The sequence below is a fragment of the Hypanus sabinus genome, chromosome 10 (assembly GCF_030144855.1).
Source record: "Hypanus sabinus isolate sHypSab1 chromosome 10, sHypSab1.hap1, whole genome shotgun sequence".
Classification (NCBI taxonomy): domain Eukaryota; kingdom Metazoa; phylum Chordata; class Chondrichthyes; order Myliobatiformes; family Dasyatidae; genus Hypanus; species Hypanus sabinus.
Window position 1 is genome coordinate 31,608,109 of NC_082715.1, and position 21,642 is coordinate 31,629,750.

General features: G+C 39.1%; 2 protein-coding genes across 4 annotated transcripts in view; one reads left to right on the forward strand and one right to left on the reverse strand.

The window, feature by feature from the left end:
* On the reverse strand, positions 1-20,993 carry fam228a (family with sequence similarity 228 member A). Of its 2 annotated transcripts, XM_059981603.1 has the most exons (8): positions 20,855-20,993; positions 14,136-14,276; positions 9,638-9,715; positions 5,665-5,847; positions 5,504-5,584; positions 4,611-4,698; positions 2,647-2,791; positions 8-1,079 (listed from the first exon to the last, which is right to left on the reverse strand). In XM_059981603.1, the coding sequence occupies exons 1-8, from the start codon at positions 20,942-20,944 to the stop codon at positions 1,046-1,048; spliced, it is 840 nt and encodes a 279-aa protein (XP_059837586.1). In that variant the 5' UTR covers positions 20,945-20,993; the 3' UTR covers positions 8-1,045. The 2 variants fall into 2 exon arrangements, with proteins under 2 accessions (XP_059837585.1, XP_059837586.1); XM_059981602.1 differs by having other exon boundaries at positions 1-2,791.
* Positions 14,288-21,642, forward strand: part of pfn4 (profilin family member 4) — a 19,841-nt gene continuing 12,486 nt past the window's right edge. Inside the window, exon 1 of one of the 2 annotated variants that reach the window (XM_059981604.1) lies at positions 14,288-20,421. In XM_059981604.1, coding sequence (XP_059837587.1) covers positions 20,356-20,421 — 66 coding nt within the window. In that variant the 5' untranslated portion in view covers positions 14,288-20,355. Of the gene's footprint in view, positions 20,422-20,916; positions 21,036-21,642 lie in introns of those variants that run through there. The other variant, XM_059981605.1, reaches the window with a different exon arrangement.

A 21,642-nucleotide genomic window follows, 5' to 3' on the forward strand; every position in this document is an offset into this window, starting at 1 on the left:
TTTATTGCCAAATAGTTTTATTCAGAAAGAGGATGTCAGTTTAACAAACCTTTTACTTTTGCTTTCTATTAAATGACAAGTGGCACTTGCGGCTATGTCTTTATTTCAGATAATGAAACTCAAATTGTATAAAATATTAAAAAGTATTCTTACAACAGTATTAAAATAGTACATAGTAAATAACAAGAGGCTGTCAGTAATTTTAAAATATTTGGATATTTGTACAGTATAATGGAAAATGCATAATGAAAAATAGAATAAATTTCTTAGACAGTTCCTGAATACTTTAAAATAAAATTCCTATTTTATGCCCCAGACTGAAATGTATGTTTAAACTGTCTCCACACCATTCTTCCTTATATTTCGGCAAATCTCCCGACGATAACTCAGCTTCATTTATCAAAGTGAGAATACAACTAACAGCAAATTATGTGACCTCACCAATAACCCCTCCAAGTTATAACTAAAACACTCAATTTTAGGTCAACAAATAATGCACCTCTTTAGGATATTATGGACTGATTTTAAAAAATAGTACAGCTTCATTGTCCTCTGCAACTTTCTCCCTTAAATATTCACTTAAAGTTTTGAATCCCCAAAGTCATGAATTCAGGTAAATCAACTACATGTAGAATTTTCAGTTTTTGTTTTAATTACACCCTGTATTTCATACTTAAATTTTTCCATGGAAGTAAACATCAGCACAAACATTTTCACTTTAACTGCTAAACAATATCTGCCTTCTCATTTTTGGCAGTTTAGTACTTATGAAGGAGAAAGATATGAGTGAGCAGCTAATAACAATTGAGTCCTTATATTCCTATTTTATGTAATATTATTTTATTACTTAGTTTTAGAGATGGCTGTCATATAAGAAGACAGGATGATTTTCAAGAATTGAATTGAACAAATTTGTTCAATAAATGAATCTGGAAGACTACATCCATTTGCCAGTGTAGATATTAGAATGCCCATTCAATGTGCATCTTGGAAAAACTTCGAACAAGTTTGCATCTGTTCAGCAAAAGTAGATGAACTTCCGTGTTTAGATTCTAGCAGTATCTGAAATAATTCGTTTCCTTTGCATAAAAAAAAGTTAATGTTAAAAAATTCATTAACCAGAATTTCAATACTAAATTGATTAAACAATTCTTTACAAAATTAAAACATATAACACCTGTGATGACACAGCAATCAAGAGTATTTTAAGAGAGCATAAACATTCAACTCTCCTTCATGGGATGGGGGAGTGGAAACAAGGCAAAGACAAAAGAAAACAAGCAACCAGACTCAAACCATGAACTAAGCATGGGCATGGTCTTATAGTTTCTGAACATCTAACTTGTAAATTACAAATATACTTAAGTATCAAAACACATCCCTTAATTGTTGCACATGGTCAACATTTCAGATTAGGAATGCGACTACAGAGTGCCTCCAGCAGTTTGTTTTTGTTGCTCCAGATTCCTCCGTCTGTAGTCTCTTCTGTCAGGATTTTGAGGATCATATAATCTTAGTAATTCAGCTAAAGGTTGCAGAGTGAGATATTAGGAGAAAGCAATACTAAAAAAGGTTGAACATGCTAAATAGGAGTATCTTTAGACTGGAGCAGAGGGTCATCAGAACTTGGTGCTTTAAGTAAGTAGGGTGAAGGATGATTTTTAAGTTTAAAAAAAATAGTTGTTGGAATTCAACTATAAAATCTTGGAAATAGTTGAATATGGAGATAGCTTGCAGACTCCAGTCAGTTTGGATTGGCAACATCTCCTCCACCATCACCATCGGCACAGGTGCATCACATGGCTGTGTGCTTAGCTCCCTGCTTTGCTCACTTTATGACTATGAGGCTAAGTCCAACTCCAATGCCATAGTGAAGTTTGATGATAACACTACTGTTGGCCAAATCAAAGCTGGTGACAAATCAGCTTATAGGAGAGATTGAAAGCCTGGCTGAATAGTGCCACAACAACCACCTCTCACTCAATGTCAGCAGCAAAAGCAAATAGCTGATTATTGACCATAGGAGGAGGAAACTGGAGATCCATGAGCCAGTCCTTATCAAGGGATCAGTGGTGGAGACAGTAAGTAACTTTAAATTCCTCTCCGTTATCATTTCAGTGGATCTGTCCTGGGACCAGCACACAAGTGCTGCAGCAGCACCTCTACTTTCTTAGTAGTTTGCCTAGAAGTGGTATGTTATCTAAAACTTCAATAAACTTCTATTGATGCATAGTGGGGAGTATCCTGACTGGTTGCTTCACAGCCTGGTATGGAAGCACCAATGCCCATGAACAGAAGAACCTAAAAATGTACTGGACACAGCCCAGTCCATCCCAGAAAAAGCCCTCCCCACCACTGAGCACATTTACAAGGAGCACTTCTACGAGAAAGCAGCATGCTTCAAAGACCCCCACAATCCAAGCCATGCTCGCTTTTTGCTTCTGCCATCTGGAAGGAGGTCAGGAGCCTCAAGTCCCACAGCACCAGGTTTTGTTTTATAAATGAAATTTCAAACAATTAATTTGAATTGCTTAATCTTTCTTTGGACAAGTTAAAGATTAATTCAAAATCATGAGCTGTGAATCACAAATTCAATTAATTCTACCACTCCATTGATGAAGTAAATGAAAATATATTGCAAAAAACCTGCTTCTTTGCCGGACATCACTCTCAATGTAGCTTAATGGTATATGAAGCCAAGTGATGCAGTTGATATTACGACGATCCAAAGGAACTAGAGGTAATTCTGGTTGTAAAAATTCTTTACGCTGTTTCACAGAGGAAACTTTACCTGTTTTAGGATTAAGGTAGAGGTGAAAGTTCAGTATTTAAATATCATATAATCATATAACAATTACAGCATGGAAACAGACCATCTCAACCCTTCTAGTCCGTGCTGAACGCTTACTCTCACCTAGTCCCACTGACCTGCACTCAGCCCATAACCCTCCATTCCTCTCCTGTCCATTTACCTATCCAATTTTATTTTAAATGACAATACCAAACCTGCCTCTACCACTTCTACTGGAAGCTTGTTCCACACAGCTACCACTCTCTGAGTAAAGAAGTTCCCCCTCGTGTTACCCCTAAACTTTTGCCCCTTAACTCTCAAATCATGTCCTGTTGTTTGAATCTCCCCTGCCCTCAATGGAAAAATCCTATCCACATCAACTCTATCTATCCCCCTCATAATTTTAAATACCTCTAAGAAGTCCCCCCTCAATCTTCTACGGTCCAAAGAATAAAGACCTAACTTGTTCAATCTTTCTCTGTAACTTAATTGCTGAAACCCAGGTAACATTCTAGTAAATCTCCGCTGTACTCTTTCTATTTTGTTGACATCTTTCCTATAATTCGGTGACTAGAACTGTACACAATACTCTAAATTTTGCCTCACCAATGCCTTGTACAATTTTAACATTACATCCCAACTCCTATACTCAATACTCTGATTTATAAAGGCCAGCATACCAAAAGCTTTCTTCACCACTCTATCCACATGAGATTCCACCTTCAGGGAACTATGCACCATTATTCCTAGGTCACTCTGTTCTACCGCATTCTTCAATGCCCTACCATTTACCATGTATGCCCTATTTCGATTAGCCCAACCAAAATGTAGCACCTCACACTTAACAGCATTAAACTCCATCTGTCAACTTTCAGCCCATTCTTCTAGCTGGCCTAAATCTCTCTGCAAGCTTTGAAAAGCTACTTCGTTATCCACACCACCGCCTATCTTAGTATCATCTGCATACTTACTAATCCAATTTACCACCCCATCATCCAGATCATTAATGTATATGACAAACAACATTGGACCCAGTACAGATCCCTGAGGCACACCACTAGTCACCGGCCTCCAACCTGACAAACAGTTATCCACCACTACTCTCTGGCATCTCCCAACCAGCCACTGTTGAATCCATTTTACTACTTCAATATTAATACCTAATGATTGAACCTACCTAACCAACCTTCCATGTGGAATCTTGTCAAAGGCCTTACTATTGATATGGACTGAAAATTTTTTTTGCTAATCATTCATAAAATATTAAGAACAAACACCTTGGAGCTTTTATTTTCAACCCCTACTCATCACTCATGCACAATTCTAGTTCTGACGGGTGTCAATGTATCAATGTTGCACTCAGCACTTCAAATGTTACTTCATTCTAATCAATACACTTGTAACTAAGTACTACAATACAGGTGCCCCCCCCCCCCCACAAAGGTACAACATTCCTATGAAACATTTTTCTTAAGCCAAAATGGCGTAAAGTGAAGAACCATTAATTTATACTGGAAAAATTTTCATAAAGACAAAAATCTTCTTTGGAATGTGAAAACTGGTTACTAATGTAGGTCTTTTGCAAAAGCGAAGTGGTGTAAAGCGAACATTTGTAAAGCGGGGACAGCTGTACCACTACTCTCCACTTTGGATGATTCTCTGTAATTTCTGTGCAGATTTTCTACTTCATCTCCCCATTACACCAGTACTGTACTGGCTATATAACCAGCGGTGCAGGTTCGAAGGGCCGAATGGTCTACTTCTGCACCTATTGTCTATTGTTACGCAAAAGGTGCAACCAAATGCATTGTGCCAATACCTTCTTGACACTGCAGTATAACACTGTCTTCCTCACTTTTGCTTCGACTCTGCAAGAGCAGAGGATCATTAAGACTTAAAGCCCTTGCCTGTAGAAAGAGTAAAATGTATTACAGGAATACAGCACTCAACATTTTCAATAGACAAGCAATTACAAAACTGTGTTTTACTCACATTGCTGAATATTTTTGATTGGTACCATTGAGAATGCTTTGCATTTCTAAATTCTAACATTGAATTTTAAGATTTTCAATTTGCTGTCAATTGACTCATATTGTGTTCTATTTATGTCTGTCTCAAACTCTGAAAATTACAAGTGTTGTAATTCTTTTAGAAAGATGTCCTTCTCTAAATCTGTCCATTCATATTGATTTCTTAATACGTTTAGAAAGCAGCCATGAATATTCTGCAACATGATTTCCTTTTCTATGATTGCCACTTGCTGGTGTTTTATTGAGGTTAATGGAAATCTCTGGTAATTATTCTATACCAGTCTCATAGATCTGCCTCTGTAATGGATCCCTTTCAATGTTTTAATTTGATTGTTTCTAATTCAGTATGCGGTACTGTACAAAAGTCTTGGACAGAAATATATAGCCGGGGTGCTGGAGTTTTGCATAGTACTGTATAGTTAAAAAGTGAAAAACGTGACATGAAAACCCTCAGTATTAATAGCAATTGGGAAGATAAAACATTTACGCAAATTTAATATGATTACTTTAAGCACAATAGCACAAAGCATAAACTAGCAAACCATGTGGTATAAAGGGTAATTAAGAATATCTATATATCTATTTTCTGATAAATAAGTAAAATCAAAACATAGTTTCATGCTATACAATGATGCAGTAACCAGATCAAAATCTTAAGTGCTGTATAATTTTACCACTATACCTTAAGTGTTTTAGGTTTGCACTGTTGAAGGACAAATGGATTGAAGTCATCAGCATTATAATTTTCCAAAAACACAGGTTCCTAGGAAAAGTAAAATTTTAGTATATATATGGATGTAAGATCTATTATGAAAATAAATCTGAATTGTTGCCAAGTATTACCTTTTTATTGCAGTAATCCAAGTACTGCAAAATTGAAGCTCGCCTGCTTTCAAGTGACTGGTTTAATATTGACCTGAGTTTCCATTGTAGTGGCTGATAGACACATTCATTCCATTTCTTGTATAATAGCTCTTTTTTTCGCAAGTTTAGCATATCTTTGTAGGCCAAATACTTATCCAACTCCTAATGAATATGATTGCAAAATGTTTAAAGAATTAATATGAATGAAAGAACAGATTTTTATATTTATAATGGCATGAAACATGCGACGCATCTGAATTTAAATTTCTTGAGAAGTATCAATATTATTCCCACATTATATCCATTCATCTTTATTACATAATTCACAAAATATATTGCTGGTATTTTTGGAAATTTCCATTGGGCCTTCTGAGCGAAGAAAAACATAGCTTTGCATCCTGCACTTAGTTTTAGCCATTCAATTTCCATTATTATGACAGATGAAATTTAAATCTGAAATGTGTAAATTGGTACACTTTGGGGAAGACTAATAGGGTACACAAAGAAACGTTAGAACAGTATTGAGGAACAGAAGTGTATACACCCAAGGAACCTGAAAGTAACAGTAGTGACAAGTAGGTAAGGTGAAGACAACATGAGGGGGACCTACCTTTATTAGGCTGGATATAGAATAAAAGAGCCGGGAACTTATGGTACAATTTTCTAAATCGTTTGTTAGACTATTGTTGGCATTCTGAGTAATTTCTGATCACACATTATAGGACAGATGCGATTGGACTGTGGAAAGTAAAGAGGAGATTCACAAGCATGTTGCCCAGGATAGGTTATGAGGAGAGAATCGAGAGGCTGCATTTGTTTTCCTTGGAGCAGGGGAGATTGATGTAGATCCTGAGATAGGAGGAAGTAACTATGAAAATGGACAAGGGAGAGCCAGTGGATGTTGTGTACCTGGACTTCCAGAAAGCTTTTGATAAAGACCCACATAGGAGATTAGTGGGCAAAATTAGGGCAGATGGTATTGAGGGCAGAGTACTGACATGGATTGAAAATGGGCTGGCTGACAGGAAACAAAGAGTAGTGATTAATGGGTCCCTTTCGGAATGGCAGGCTGTGACCAGTGGGGTACTGCAAGGTTCGGTGCTGGGACTGCAGCTGTTTACAATATACATTAATGATTTAGACGAAGGGATTAAAAGTAACATTAGCAAATTTGCTGATGACACAAAGCTGGGTGGCAGTGTGAAATGTCAGAAGGATGTTATGAGAATGCAGGGTGACTTGGACAGGTTGGGTGGGTGGGCAAATGTATGGCAGATGCAGTTTAATGTGGATAAATGTGAGGTTATCCACTTTGGTGGCAAGAACAGGAAGGCAGATTACTATCTAAATGGAGTCAAGTTAGGAAAAGGGGAAGCACAACGAGATCTAGGTGTTCTTGTACATCAGTCAATGAAAGCAAGCATGCAGGTACAGCAGGCAGTGAAGAAAGCTAATGGCATGCTGGCTTTTATAACAAGAGGAATTGAGTATAGGAATAAAGAGGTCCTTCTGCAGCTGTACAGGGCCCTGGTGAGACCCCACCTGGAGTATTGTGTGCAGTTTTGGTCTCCAAATTTGAGGAAGGACATTCTTGCTATTGAGGGAGAGCAGCATAGCTTCACAAGGTTAATTCCCGGAATGGTGGGACTGTCATATGTTGAAAGATTGGAGCGACTGGGCTTGTATACATTGGAATTTAGAAGGATGAGAGGGGATCTGACTGAAACATATATGATTGTTAAGGGATTGGACACACTGGGGGCAGGATGCGTGTTCCCGCTGATGGGTGAGTCCAGAACTAGAGGCCACAGTTTAAGAATAAGAGGTAGGCCATTTAGAATGGAGATGCAGAAAAAAATTTTCACCCAGAGAGTGACGGATATGTGGAACGGTCTGCCCCAGAAGGCAGTGGAGGCCAAGTCAATGGATGCATTCAAGAGAGAGTTGGATAGAGCTTTTATAGATAGCGGGGTCAAGGGATATGGGGAGAGGGCAGGAACGGGGTACTAATTGTGTATGATCAGCCATGATCACAGTGAATGGCGGTACTGGCTAGAAGGGCCGAATGCCCTACTCCTGCTCCTACTGTCTATTATCTATTGTCTATTGAATCTTTTCCCCACAGCAGTAGTATCTGAAACTAGAGGACATAGATTCAGGAGAAGAACAGATCTGCTGGAAATCATTATCTCCTACCCAGAGGGAGGTTAAAATCTGGAATCTACTGTCCAAGCAGGTAGTGGAAGCATGCATTCTCACAACATCTAAGAAGTAGTTAGATAAGCATTTGCATCACCAATTCATAGAAGGCTGTGAACTGAGTTTTGATAAAGCTGGAAGAATGTGCTGGAAAATGGCAGAAAACAATTTAATGCAGACAAGTGGAAGGTGTTGCACTTCAGTACCACCTAGCAGGGTTGGTCTTACACAGTGAAGAGTAGGGCACTGAGGGGTGTGGTAGAACAAAGGGATCTGGGAATACAGGTCCATAACTCATTGAAGGTGGCATCACAGGTAGATAGATCTTCAGCACATTGGTCTTTATAAATCAATGTATTGAATACAGGAGATGGGATGTTATGTTGCAGTTGTATAAAACAGTAGTGAGGCTTAATTTGGAGTATTGTGTGCAGTCTTAGTCACCTACCTACAGGAATGATAGGTTGAAAGAATACAGAGAAAATTTCCAATGATGTTACCTGAGTTATCAGGAAAGATTGAATACGTTAAGGCTTCATTCCCTAGAATATAGAAGATTGAGAGGAGATTTAATACAGGTATACACAATTTGAAGGGTATAGATAGGATAAATGCAAGCAGACTTTTTCCACTGAGGATGGTTGGGACTACAAACCAGAGGTTATACATCAAGGGTGAAAGGTGAAATGTTTAAGGGGAATATGAGGGGAAATTTCTTTATTCAGAGAGGTGTGAGTGTGGAATGAGAATGAGCTACCAGCACAAGTGGTGCATTTGAGCTCAATTCCATGTTTAAGCAAAATTTGAATAGGCATGTGAATAGTAGTGGTATGGAGGGCTATAGTCCCAATGCAGGTCAATGGGAGTAGGCAGTTTAAATGGTTTCAGCAAGGACTAGTTAAGCAGAAGGACCTATGTCTGTGCTGTACTTCTCTATGATTGCTGCCAAAGGGCCTGTGACCTAAAATTACAAATTATTATAAATAACTACAACTCAAAAATATATAACTTTAACCTCCTGTAAAACTCCAATTATCCATTGACTGACATTTCTGAAATCCTGATTCCGGCACGGCTCATCAGGTGGCATTTATCACATTTCCTTCACACTCACAGGACTCCCAGTTCCCATACACCCTCTCCACTTACTTGGTTATTGGGAAACTTATTATCATACTGTATAAAAGTGCATTAAAACCATTGAGATGGTTCCATTGAGAATAGCTTCCAATAGACTGAAAAATGTGGCACCACCAAAGTCCCAAGCATTGCGGATTATCTGAGTTATACTGAAGTAAATTTTAAATTTATCTTCAACTTTACTTTCTGCTCTAGAGCTCTATAATCTCACTTCACATCAATGTGGTTTCAGATTCTGCATTGGACTTAACTTGAGGAAGACTTCAAGTGGGAATTCCCCAATCTAATGCTGAGGAAATCTCTTCAGGACAGGAGTACACTGAGTTCAACACTGAGAGAAAGTTTTCAATGTATGAAAATTTGGATATCACCACTTAAATGCCTAAATGTTCAATACCCCACATGCTTTAGCCAATGAGATGAAACTCAATATGTGTTGTCAAAGGTCTGAGATTCTAGTGGAGATCTGCTACTGCCTGACAGTAGGAATGCAATAAAATAAAGAGAGTGCATGAAGCATATATTAGGAACATTGCAGTTGTAATGGATAACTTTAATTGTGCTTTTTATTTATTGCTTGCCAATGAGAATATAATAAAAACAATGACCTAACCTTCACAAAGCTTTCTTGTGTGTCATATATAGGCTGGCAAAGAGTATAAACTTCATTGGATTCCAGAACTGCTTTGGCCTGCAAAACAGTTAAAACTTCTTTAGAATGGCTTGCTAAATATAAACAATTACAATTTCTATAATTAACTTCAGTTATAATTTATTTTTAAAAAAATTAGAAAAATCATTTTTCAGGACCCAATATAAATTGAAGGCTGTTTTACTTCCACCTACAAAAGAAAGATAGTTGAAACACCCTTGATTACTGTCTTCTTCCCATATGCAATCAAAGGAAATGAATTGCAAGTACTGTGAGTACAAGGGGCATAATATCACCAAAGAACTGTGTACAATGTAAGCTGTTGGGAATTACAGAAACAATCTCCAATACTGGAGTTATAACTACCACAAAAGATTGTTGTGGTTGTTAAAAACTGATCCTCTCACCCAGAAAACATTGCTGCAAAATTGTCTCAAGATCGAGGATGGAGGTACAGCTGGTAGAGCTGCTATCTCAAAGCTCCAGGAGTCTGGGTTCAACTGTTACACTGTTGGTGCTACTTGTATGAGTTTTGCACACTATAATCCAGTGGGTTTCCTCTCATTTTCCCAAGATATGCAGGTTGGTAGGTTAATGGTACCTGTAAGTTGTCCCTCATGAGATGAATAGTTGGAAGGTTGATAGAAATGTGATGAGAACAAAACTGTAGCTTAATGACTGGCGTGGACTCAATGGACTGAAAGGCCTGTTTCTGTGTTGTACAAGTCTATTTTCTCATAGGACAATACTCCTATCCCAAGAATTAATCTGGGGATTTTATGTTGCATTCTTCATTATATAAATATGCAACATCTGTACACAATATTTTAAGTCCAGCACCACAAAAACTCCATAAATTGCAGTACTTTACTTTCATATTAAAATCCTGTTACAATAAAGGCCAGCAGTATATTAGCATTTCTTATTGTGTGCTCTACCTATATGTTAACTTTCAGTGATTTGTGTATAGCCACTAGTTCCTCTGAACACCAAAATGTGTTAAGCTCTCACCATTCAACTCTACTTTTCCATTTTCTCCACTAAAGGACCTCGCATTTTTTCCACTATATGTTCTATCCTCCGAGTCCTTGCTCATAGAAAAGTGCCTTTAACGACTCTGCATCTTCATCATACCCACATGAGTAACTAGCTTAGTATCATCAGCAAACATTATCTTTGCTTCCCTCATCCAGATCAATACAGATTTTAAACTGTAACTCCAGCAATAATCCATCCTGAGCACAATGGATTGCACCCTCCCAATCTGAAGTAACATACTTAATCTGTTTTTTATCCATTCAGAATCACTCCACATGGCTATGTCACCCTCAGCCTCACAAGCTCTAATTGTATTGCACCAGATCAAAGGATTTCTGATAGAAGTCTTGAAATGATGAGGGACAAACACTTCTAGTTCACAAATCAACTCATCCACATTACAAATAATTTCTCATTTGGCTTCAGAGAAAGGGGCTTCCCTTCCTCCATCGTCAACACTGCCCTCAACCACATCTATTCCATTTCACTTCACATACGTCTGCTCTCACCCCATCCTGCCGCCACCCTACAAGGGATAAGGTTCCTCTTGTCCTCACGTACCACCCCACCAGCCTCCACATCCAGCACATAATTCTCTGCAATTTCTGCCACTTCTAATGGGATCCCACCACTAAACACCCCCCTCCCCACAACCATCACTTTCTGCTTTCAGCAGGGGTCGCTCCCTACACGACTGCTTTGTCCATTCGTCCCTGCCCATTGGTCTTCCTCCTGTCACTTATCCTTGCAAGCAGAACAAGTGCTACACCTGCCCCTACACTTCGTCCCTCTTTACCATTCAACATCCCAAATGGTCCTTCCAGGTGAGGTGACTCTTCACTAGAGAGTATGCCGGGGTCAGGTACTGTGTCCAGCGCTTCCAGTGTGGCCTCCAGGATATCGCTGGGACAGATGTAGATTGGGAGACCGCTTCACCAAGCATCTACACTCCATCAACCAGAGAAGTAGGATCTCCCCAGTGGCCACCCACTTAATTCCACTTACAATTCCCATTCTGATATGTCCATCCATGGCTTCCTCCACTGTCGTGATGAGGCCACGCTTAGGTTGGAGGAACAACACCTTACATTCCATCTGGATAGCCTCCAACCTGATGGCATGAACATCAATTTCTCAAACTTCCGATAATAACCCCACCCCTCTCCTTCACCAGTTCCCATTCCCTTTTCCCTCTCTCACCTTATCTCCTTGCCCACCCATCGCCTCCCTTGGTGCTCCTCCCCCCTTTTCTTTCTTCCACGGCCTTCTGTCCTCTTCAGTCAGATTCCCCCTTCTCCTGCCCTGTATCTCTTTCATCAATCAACTTCCCAGCTCTTTAATTCATTCCTCCCCCTTCAGGTTTCACCTATCACCTTGTGTTTCTCTCTCCCCTGCCCAACCTTATCTATCTATTACTCAGCTTTTTTTTCCCCAGTCTTGCCAAAGTGTCTTGGCCCGAAACATTGACCGTACTCTTTTCCATAAATGCTGCCCGGCCTGCTGAGTTCCTTCAGTATTATGTGTGTGTTGCTTGAATCTGCCCAATCTCCTTATTATTTGGAACCATTTTAGAATCACTGACATTTTAGGACACTCATTATCTCCATAAACAGCACCTTCACAACACTGAGATACAAATCATCAGTCTTGGGAATTTATCAGCTTTCAGTCCCCAAATTACTGATGGATTCCATTTCTATAAACTGGGTCAGTGGATTAAGTATATTTAGGCAAAATATTCAAATAGAGGGTGGAACAAGTTTATTGGAATAGTCAATTCTTGAGAGGAACAGATGAAGTGGCTGAGAAATGGTGATGAGGGCAATTCCAATGACGCTGTTGTTCCAATATTTTGCTGGAAGAAATCTCAGCTCATCAAGAACCGTGCTTCAAAGAAAGAGCTAAATAATTTTTGAGTCAAATAAGATTGAGCTTTATTTCTGTGGAAAATTATGCTATATCTAGAGATGAAGTAGAAATTTCTGAAAGCCTAGAGTTGATCCTTGGTGGACACCAAAGCAGTTTTGCATAACATCCAAGCTAGAGATAGTATGTCAAAAGCAAGATTTAAGCCACAGAGCTGTCCAACAGTCATGTCCAAGAAGAGGTTCAGACCATACTCCCAGAACACTAAATCTCCCATAAAATGTAGGAGATAACATAGCCCTGAAACTCACTAGACATAGGTATCATGATTGCAAGATTTAGTGGACAGCCAAATGTTCTCTGACAATTAACTCATTGCCATATGCCACAATATGGTTCCACTATCTACAACTCTAGAGTATGATGCAATATTTGCCACTTGCCAATACAGGTACAACTAACTACAACAAGTTTCAATACCACCAAGGTCAGAACAAGTCACTTGATTAGCATCCCACTCTTCTGAAAAAAATCATTCCCTCCAACACAATGTATCAACAATGCAGTGTGCATCATCTCTCCTTTGCCTCTCGTAACAGTCTGCAGGCACATAGGAACACTGTAGAATCAGATGTTCTCCTCCAAGTCACTTCTTCACAATCATTGGGTTAAAGTCCTAGAAATTCCTCTGAAGAGTCCTTCCTCTGCATGGCTTGCACTAATCATGAAGGCAGCCACACTCACTTACTAATGGTAGTTATGGTTGAGAAAAAACACAAGACATTCCTATGATAGCCATATCATGAATTTAGGAAAAAAAGATTATGACATCTTGAAAACATTTCATTTAGAAACATTTTATTCATGACGTTGTGAAGCACTTTTTGTGTTGTATATGCTACTTTAAAACACTAAATGACAGTAATTTTGCACATTCCAGTTTTACAAACAGGGAACTCCTCTAAAAGGTACCATAATTATGAATTTAATCCAACATTCCAATTTTACAAATAGGGGACTTATCTAAAATTAATTATGAATTATGAATTCATATAATTATGAATTTAATCCAACTCACATGCCTTAATAATGTGATATATTTCAAACTGCCTTAGAGCTAATAAGGTAGATGACAATGCATTTTAAGATTAAATAGATGAATGTTAAAAATGAGTGAACTACAAGAAAATTAAAAATGCTGATATCTTCAATAATTATTTGATCTACGTATAATTTTGCAATGTTCAAGCTCTACAAAATCTAATCCTTCCGGCAGGCCCAAAGCCACACACAGCAGTGGAAGGTAAGTGAATAATCTAATAAGAGTCACTTCAACACAGGTCAGTGCATTGATACTCTCTCATACTGCAAGCATTTGTAATTTAGTTCTTGCAAATACAACCTGGAATGGATCAAACCAGTTGCAACAAGACAAAATCTATGATTTATTGGCTAACATCCTAACATGCTTTTTGAGTGTATCCAGAAACTTCATCAGGCATGTGATCTCACTACTGGTCACTATTATTAACAAAAGCAAACAAAAATACTGTACCTGGAGATGAGTGAAATACTTCTTTGAGAGCCAGTTCACACATTGCTGTTCTTTAGATGCATTGTAATATTTTTCTAGACTCTGTATTCTTGCACATTTTTGGGATAAAGGAGATTGCATTGGACATGTTGCAGTATCAATCTTCAAAATAAAGGAAATTCACTAAAGTTAACATAAACTTTGGAAAAAGAGACCAGGCAGTATTGATTATAGTTTTAGTAAAGCCTTGTTTTATATCCCATTTCTAATTGTATTGTCAATACTTTTGTCCAGGAAAGAGCTCTAGCCACTCTCTGCATTCTATAACACGTTGTAACCAAAATCGCCACCTTTTCATTCCAGTTGGAGCATTCCAAGTGACTTCATCATCTGTCCAAAAGAACTAATATAAAAACCGTACACACTTAAGTGTACATCACATTGTTCTGAGCTTGATCACGAATGCACTGTGTTTTAGGTTGTGTACCACAAAGGCAAGTACAAGTCACATTTGAATTAAAAAAAAATGTTTGTGCCTGTGATGCTGCTGCAAGTTTTCCATTGCATCTGCGCATGTATGAATTTATGCCGTTGACAGTAAATTTGACTGACTTTGCTTAATTTTCAGAAAGCATTTGATAAAGTGCTGCATCAAAGATGATCACAGAAAGTAAAAGATTATAGTGTAGGAGTTAACATCTTGTTTTAGCACAATTGTCTGGCAAACAAGAAACAGGGAAGGCATAAATGAGTCCCTTTCTGGGCTGGAAGATACTGTGTATGCCATAGAAAGATGCTAGTGCTTCAACCTTTTACAATATACAATATGTGTAAATGTTATGATTACAGGCATCAAAAGGTATAGTTGGTAAATTTGCTGATAATACAAATAAAGGTCCAAAGTAAATTTTGAAGATGAGCTATGGATGCTACAAAAGTGACTGGGCAAGATTTAGCAAATAAATACAATAAGAGAAAATGTGAAATATTCCATTAAAGCAAAAAAATAAAATCAAAATCAAAATGGTGAGAAATTGACAGAGAAATCTGGGTATCTGGCCACAATTTGCAAAGGATGTTACACAGGCATACGTAATGTTATGGTTTAATGACAAGGGAAATTAAAACAAAATTTAAAAAGTTATGCTTCGACTTTATAGGGCATTGGTGAGTTTACATATAAAGGACAGTGTTCAACATTGATTTCCTTATTTAAAGGAGAATGTTAATGTGTTAAGACTGCAAATTTGCAAATGTTACTCCACTCTTTAAGAAGGGGAAGAGGCAAAAGACAAGAAGTTATAGGCCTGTTAGCCTGACCTCAGTGGTTGGGAAGATAATAGAGTCAATTATAAGGGATGTGGTTTTGGGGTACTTGGTAGCACATGATAAAATAGGTCAAAGTCCATAAGACATAAGAGCAGAATTTGTCCATTCAGCCCATCAAGTCTGCTCCACCATTTGATCATGGCTGTTTTATTTTCCTTCTTAATCATATTCTCCTCCCTTCTCCCCATAACCTTTGATGCCCTTACAAAACAAGGACCAAAAAATATACCCAATGACTTGGCCTCCACAGCCATCTATGGTAATGAATTCTACAGATTCACCACCCTCTGGCGAAAGAAATTCCTCATCCAAAGGGATGTCCTTCTATTCTATTTCTGTAAAGGGAAATCTTGCCTGACAGGTTGCTGGGACTAAGCAGATTAATGGTTCTACACGGAATGCATGGACCTACGGGCCTGTTTCTGTATGGTAGTGTCCTATGACTCTAATGGGGAGAATATGCTTATATTTACTATAACTTGACAGGATGTGATAGAACTAAATCCCGAGTTGTCCTAACATGGTGAATCTGGAATTAATTCAATTATTTGTTTAACTCAGATGAAGAGAAATCGTTTCGCCAGAGGATTCTGAATTCGCCAGAGGATTCTTGTCTTCTCCAAAGAGTGGTAGAAACAAATGTCAAATATTTTTAAGGTAAAAGGTATATAAATACTTGATAGGCAAGGGATGAAAAGTACCTTTGGATAAACAGGTATGCAAAGTTGAGGGTACATTCAGATTGTCTATGGTTAAGTTGCAAAGAAAGCTTGAGAAGCCAAGTGGCCAATTCCTGCTCGTAATTAATATTTCAGCAAACTTAAAGAGGGCTATTGCAAGTTTAAAGTAAGAATAATTCAAAAATTAAGCCTCTGACAGTCAGCATGTTGGCAGTTATTAATGAATAATAGATCTAGAGAGGACAAGAGGCAAGTAGGAAGTGTGCATGAGAATCAGGAATTTTATATATGATATCACCTCCACAATCTGGGGTCAAGAATCCTGGCCAAAGAAATGGGCAAAGAGACCAAGGGTGCAAAGGAAGAGCTTAATGTTTTAGACTTGGAATTCAAAGAGTTGGTGATGTAAGGGTTGAAGCTGAGACCTCTGCAGGACTGATCATTCATAATCAAAGAGAGATGTAGCTCAAATAGGATAGCAAAACTGTAGCAAGGTTGGGAACAGGAAGAAGAGATTGGGTAAAAGGAAAATGAAAGGGGAGAACAATTTGGAGATGTGTTAGAATTCAAAAACTATTGAAGTTTGTACTGTATTCTTTGATATCTGAATGGAAGGGAACGACAGATCAGGATACAATAGAATGAAATAGAATGAATTAGTGCTGGTGCAGGAAAAGAATCAAAAGCATATATATGATAGCACATGGCATTTTAATCTCAGACACCTTAAAACTCTGAAGTATGATAAACATAAGTGGTTTGCAAATGTCCACAGATATAGCTTGGAGAGTATTCTAACTGGCTGCATCACCCTCGGGTTTAGGAGGGGGGCTATTACACAGGATTAAAAGAAGCTACAGGAAGTTGTAAAATTAGTCAGCTCCATAATGGGTAGTAGCTGCCATAGTATCCAGGACATTTTCGAGGAACAGTGCTTCAGAAAGGTGGTGTCCATTATTAAGGACCCCCAACACCCAGGACGTACCCCCTTCTCATTATTACCATCAGGAAGAAGGTACTGAAGCCTAAAGGCACACAGTCAGCAATTCAGGAACAGCTTCTTCCCCTCTGCCATCCGATTTCCAAATGGACATTGAACCCATGAACACTATATCACTACTTCTTTTATATCTATTTTTCTACTACTTATTTAAGTTAAACACACACACACACACACACACACACACACACACACACAGATATATATACACACACACATACATAAACATACACCTATACTGTAATTCAGTTTCATATTCCTATTATGTATTGCATCCTACTGCAGCCTCAAAGTCAACAGATTTCATGACATATGCCAGAGATACTAAACCTGATTCTGATCCTGGGGTTTATTAGACTAGATTTGGAATAATATATCTAATCTAATAAATAGAAATTAAAGTAAATTAAGCAAAGCTGTGGTATAAATGCAACCCAAAGTATCTTTGGTTGTGTTCAACCCGGTTGCAGAGCCCATGCAACAACATCTCCCTCACCAGCATATTCTCCTTTAGAGGTTTAGATGAAGCAACAGGCTGATAGAAGACAGAAGACAAACACATCCTCTGTACCACAGACAATGAATCTAGCCAAATCAGCAGGCAAAACTTTTTATGCCGACCCATATAATCCTTAAAAAAAGTACTAAACTCACACTACCCCATAACTCTCCATTTTTCTTTCATCCATGTGCCTGTCCAAGAGCCTCTTAAATACCCCTAATGTTTTAGCCTCCACCACCACCCTGGCAAGTCATTCCAGGCATTCACAACCCTCTGTGTAAAAAACTTACCCCTGATATCTCCACTAAACTTCCCTCCCTTAATTTTGTACATATGTCCTCTGGTGTTTGCTGTTGGTGCTCTGGGAAACAGGTACTGACTATCCACCCTATCTATGCCTCTCATAATCTTGTAGACCTCTATCAGTCCCCTCTCATTTTTCTACACTCCAAAGAGAAAAGTCCCAGCTCTGCTAACTTTGCTTCATATGACTTGTTCTCCAAACCAGGAAACATCCTGGTAAATCTCCTCTGCACCCTCTCCATAGCTTGCACATCCGTCCTATAATGAGGTGACCAGAATTGAACACAATACTCTAAGTGCGGTCTCACCAGAGATTTGTAGAGTTGCAACATGACCTCTCTACTCTTGAACTCAATCCCCCTATTAACGAAGGCTAACATCCCATAGGCCTTCTTAAGTACCCTATCAACCTACACAACGACCTTGAGGGATGTATGGATTTGAACACCAAGGTCCCTTTGTTCATCCACACTCTTAAGTAACTGACCATTAATCCTGTACTCAGTCTTCTGGTTTGTCCTTCCAAAATGCATACCTCACACTTATCTGGATTGAACTCCATCTGCTATTTTTCTGCCCAACTCTGCAGCCTGTCTATATCTTCTTGTAACCTTGGACAACTTACAACTCCATCCACAACTTCTCCAATCATCGTGTCATCCGCAAACTTACTCACCCATCCTTCTGCCTCTACATCCAGGTCATTTATAAAAATCACAAACAGCAGGGGTCCCAGGACAGATCCCTGCAGCATTCCACTAGTCACCGACCTCCAGGCAGAATACTTTCCTTCCACAACAACCCTCTGTTTTCTTCCTTTAAGCCAATTTTTTATCCAAACAGCCAAGGTTCCACTTATCCCATGCCTCATGACTTTCTGGATGAGTCTCCCATGAGGGACCTTGTCAAATGCTTTGCTAAAGTCCATGTAGACCACATCCACTGCCCTACCCTTATCAATTTCTTTTGTTACCTCTTCAAAAAACTCAATCAGGCTCATGAGGCATGATCTTCCCTTCACAAAGCCATGTTGACTATCCATGAGTAGACTGTACTTCTCCAAATGTTCATAGATCCTATCCTTAAGAATCCTTTCCAGTAGTTTGCATACCACCGACATAAGACTCACCGGTCTATAGTTACCAGGTTTCTCCCTACTACCTTTTTTAAACAAGGGAACTCTATTTGCCATTCTCCAGTCCTCCGGCATTTTCCCTGCAGCCAAAGAGGATTCAAAAGCTCAGAATACAAAAGCTCAGGATCTTTCATTGGGTATAAAATTAATGAGTACTTAGAAAGATGATTCATTAGAGTAGAATCTAGTAGAGAAAGAATGATTTTGAGTAAATGGCAAACAAGAGAAAATCTGCAGATGCTAGAAATCCAAGCAACATACACAAAATGTTGGAGGAACTCAGCAGGCCAGGCAGAATCTATGGAAAAAAGTACTGTCAATGGTTCAGGCCAAGAACTGTCGACTGGCCTGCGGACGGGTCTCGGGCCGAAAAGTCAACTCCACTTTTTCCTGGCCCACAGTGTTCCTCCAGCACTTTTGTGTATGTTGCTTAAGTAAATGGCAATTGGCTAATATATGAAATATGGATTTTTACAGGATTTTTGCACTGACTCTATGTAACTACAACAAAATAGTTTACCAATATAACAATTTAATTTAAAATGCAAGCAAAGCAATTGCATCTATGGCTGATTAAACTACTATTAGTAGACATCAAGCTTTTAAGGCTTCAAGTTGGGGCAGCATCCAGGCTTTGAACTCATTTTACATACTATGTGCAATGTTGTCCAGCACAGGTAGATGTGGTGCAGTTTGATTTAGCAGAATGCAGATAATTTATGAATAAATTATTAATGAAGAATATGCAGTGAATTTCACATTCCTGCATTTTCAAGAAAAAGATTTGGCATTGAAAGCAGTAAGAATTAACATAATGTTAGAGGAAATAAGACAACGAATAGATAAGATCAAATCACAAAAAATGGTTTTCATTAAAATGAGTATGTTGAAAATATTTAGATTTCGAAATCATATAGGTAGAGACTAACAGTACATTGTAGATTATTGCTTTAATCACAAAATTTGGTTTTAGGCTGTCAACAACTTTAAGACGGAGAATGGCAAGATCTTAGAAATGTGGGTTTAATCTAGCTTCGAAGAAAAGTGGGAAGGTTTGCGCCATCCACTTTTATTTTGCACCACCCGTAACTACAGGGTAATTATTCCTAATGTTTGCAACGCTGAGGTTGTCCTGACATCATAAACAAATATTCTGGACGAAATGTAACATTCGGTGTTTAACCACAATAAAGGCAATAAAGAAGTCCCATATCAACCGCTGATCTTTGCACTCTCTTTAGCAACACTAATCCAGTGACCAGCACAAACTGCGTCCAATTTTTCCCGTCAATATGACGACCGTGCCTGGATCTTCGAGCTTGAGCCCTCTAACTCGGTTGCTGGAGAGTTCACTCCCGGTAGGTAACCCGCACCTCAAAGTTTAACACCCAGACAACCTGAAAGCAGTGAGTCCCGGTTTCGGGGCATTTATGGAGAGGCGGTGGGGGGGGGGGGGGGGGGGTGGAGTGAAATTCATTAAAATGTGAAATTACCAGGCGCTTGCACGGGAAGAACCAGGAATAATGAGGATTTACTTAGTTTTCCGAGCTAGTTTCTTCATTACCTGTAGCCCCTCTTTTTACAAATGTTTTGCATTCACCCATCCTCCCATTTACGACTTTGGACTGGCATACTTATCAGTTCTACTATGGCATCCAGTACAGGACAAGTACTAATGGGCTTTACAATGATACACTAATCAAATACATCGAGGGTTGGGGGGCACGTGATTCATGAGAGTTCGGGCAATTAATCTGAGTTTATCACGTTAAACGACACGGCGGCCGTCACCTCAGAGCGCTGACTGTCCGTTGGAGACCCCTCGCCGGGAAACGGCCGGTGCACGGTGATCTGCCCCGCGCCGCCCCTCCTCGAGCCCATGGCCGGTGCCCCGCGCTCGGCTCAGTGCCGGCCTCCCAGCCGCTTCGATAGAAACGCCGTGGCCTGCCTCGCCATCTAGTTCTGTTTAAGGGTAAACTAGATTCTTTCTCCTCGCGTCACCTATAAACAATGTGCTAAATGGCTTCGTCTCTATGGCGACGCAACGCTTTTGTGATTGATTTTAGGCGGAGCTCTGGACATGGGGAGGACGCGGTGAAGCTGATTGGGGCTGGAGCAATGGATTGAGTCAACTCTCAGGCAGGGGAGGCGGTAGAGATGGCAGGAAGCAACTGAGAAGATGAAGGTAGTGAGCGGGAAGGAGGAATGGAAGAATAAGCGACCGATTGATGATTGTATTGGCTTGTCCAAGTAACGAAGGCAGTACTGTAGACATGATTTAAATAAGGAAGAGTTTAAGGTTCTGTTGAGTTTTGAATGTGGTCCTGTTTCTGAAGTCAATTCATTAGACCAAGGATTTGAAGAAAGTATTAAGAGATCTTGTGGGTGCAAAACTTTTAAGGGATGGGTCAATCATAGTATTTTGTAAAGAGGGCATGCAATGTGAGAAAACTTTGGGGTTAATAGACATGGGAGGAAAGAAAGTAACACCAAGAAATTATATTAAATGTCATTGACTTTGGGAGTAATCTCTGGAGTGCCCGTAGATGTATCGATGGACCAAGTTTAAAAATAATTTA

What these genes read in the sequence shown, in the direction of transcription:
- fam228a (XM_059981602.1), bottom strand. Translation starts at nt 20,944, where the DNA reads ATGGGCTCGAGGAGGGGCGGCGCGGGGCAGATCACCGTGCACCGGCCG. An exon ending in AGTATTTCACTCATCTCCAG is followed by an intron (nt 9,716 to 14,135) that starts GTACAGTATTTT and finishes ACTGTTTTGCAG; the next exon opens with GCCAAAGCAGTTCTGGAATC. An exon ending in GCAAACCTAAAACACTTAAG is followed by an intron (nt 4,699 to 5,503) that starts GTATAGTGGTAA and finishes CTCTTTCTACAG; the next exon opens with GCAAGGGCTTTAAGTCTTAA.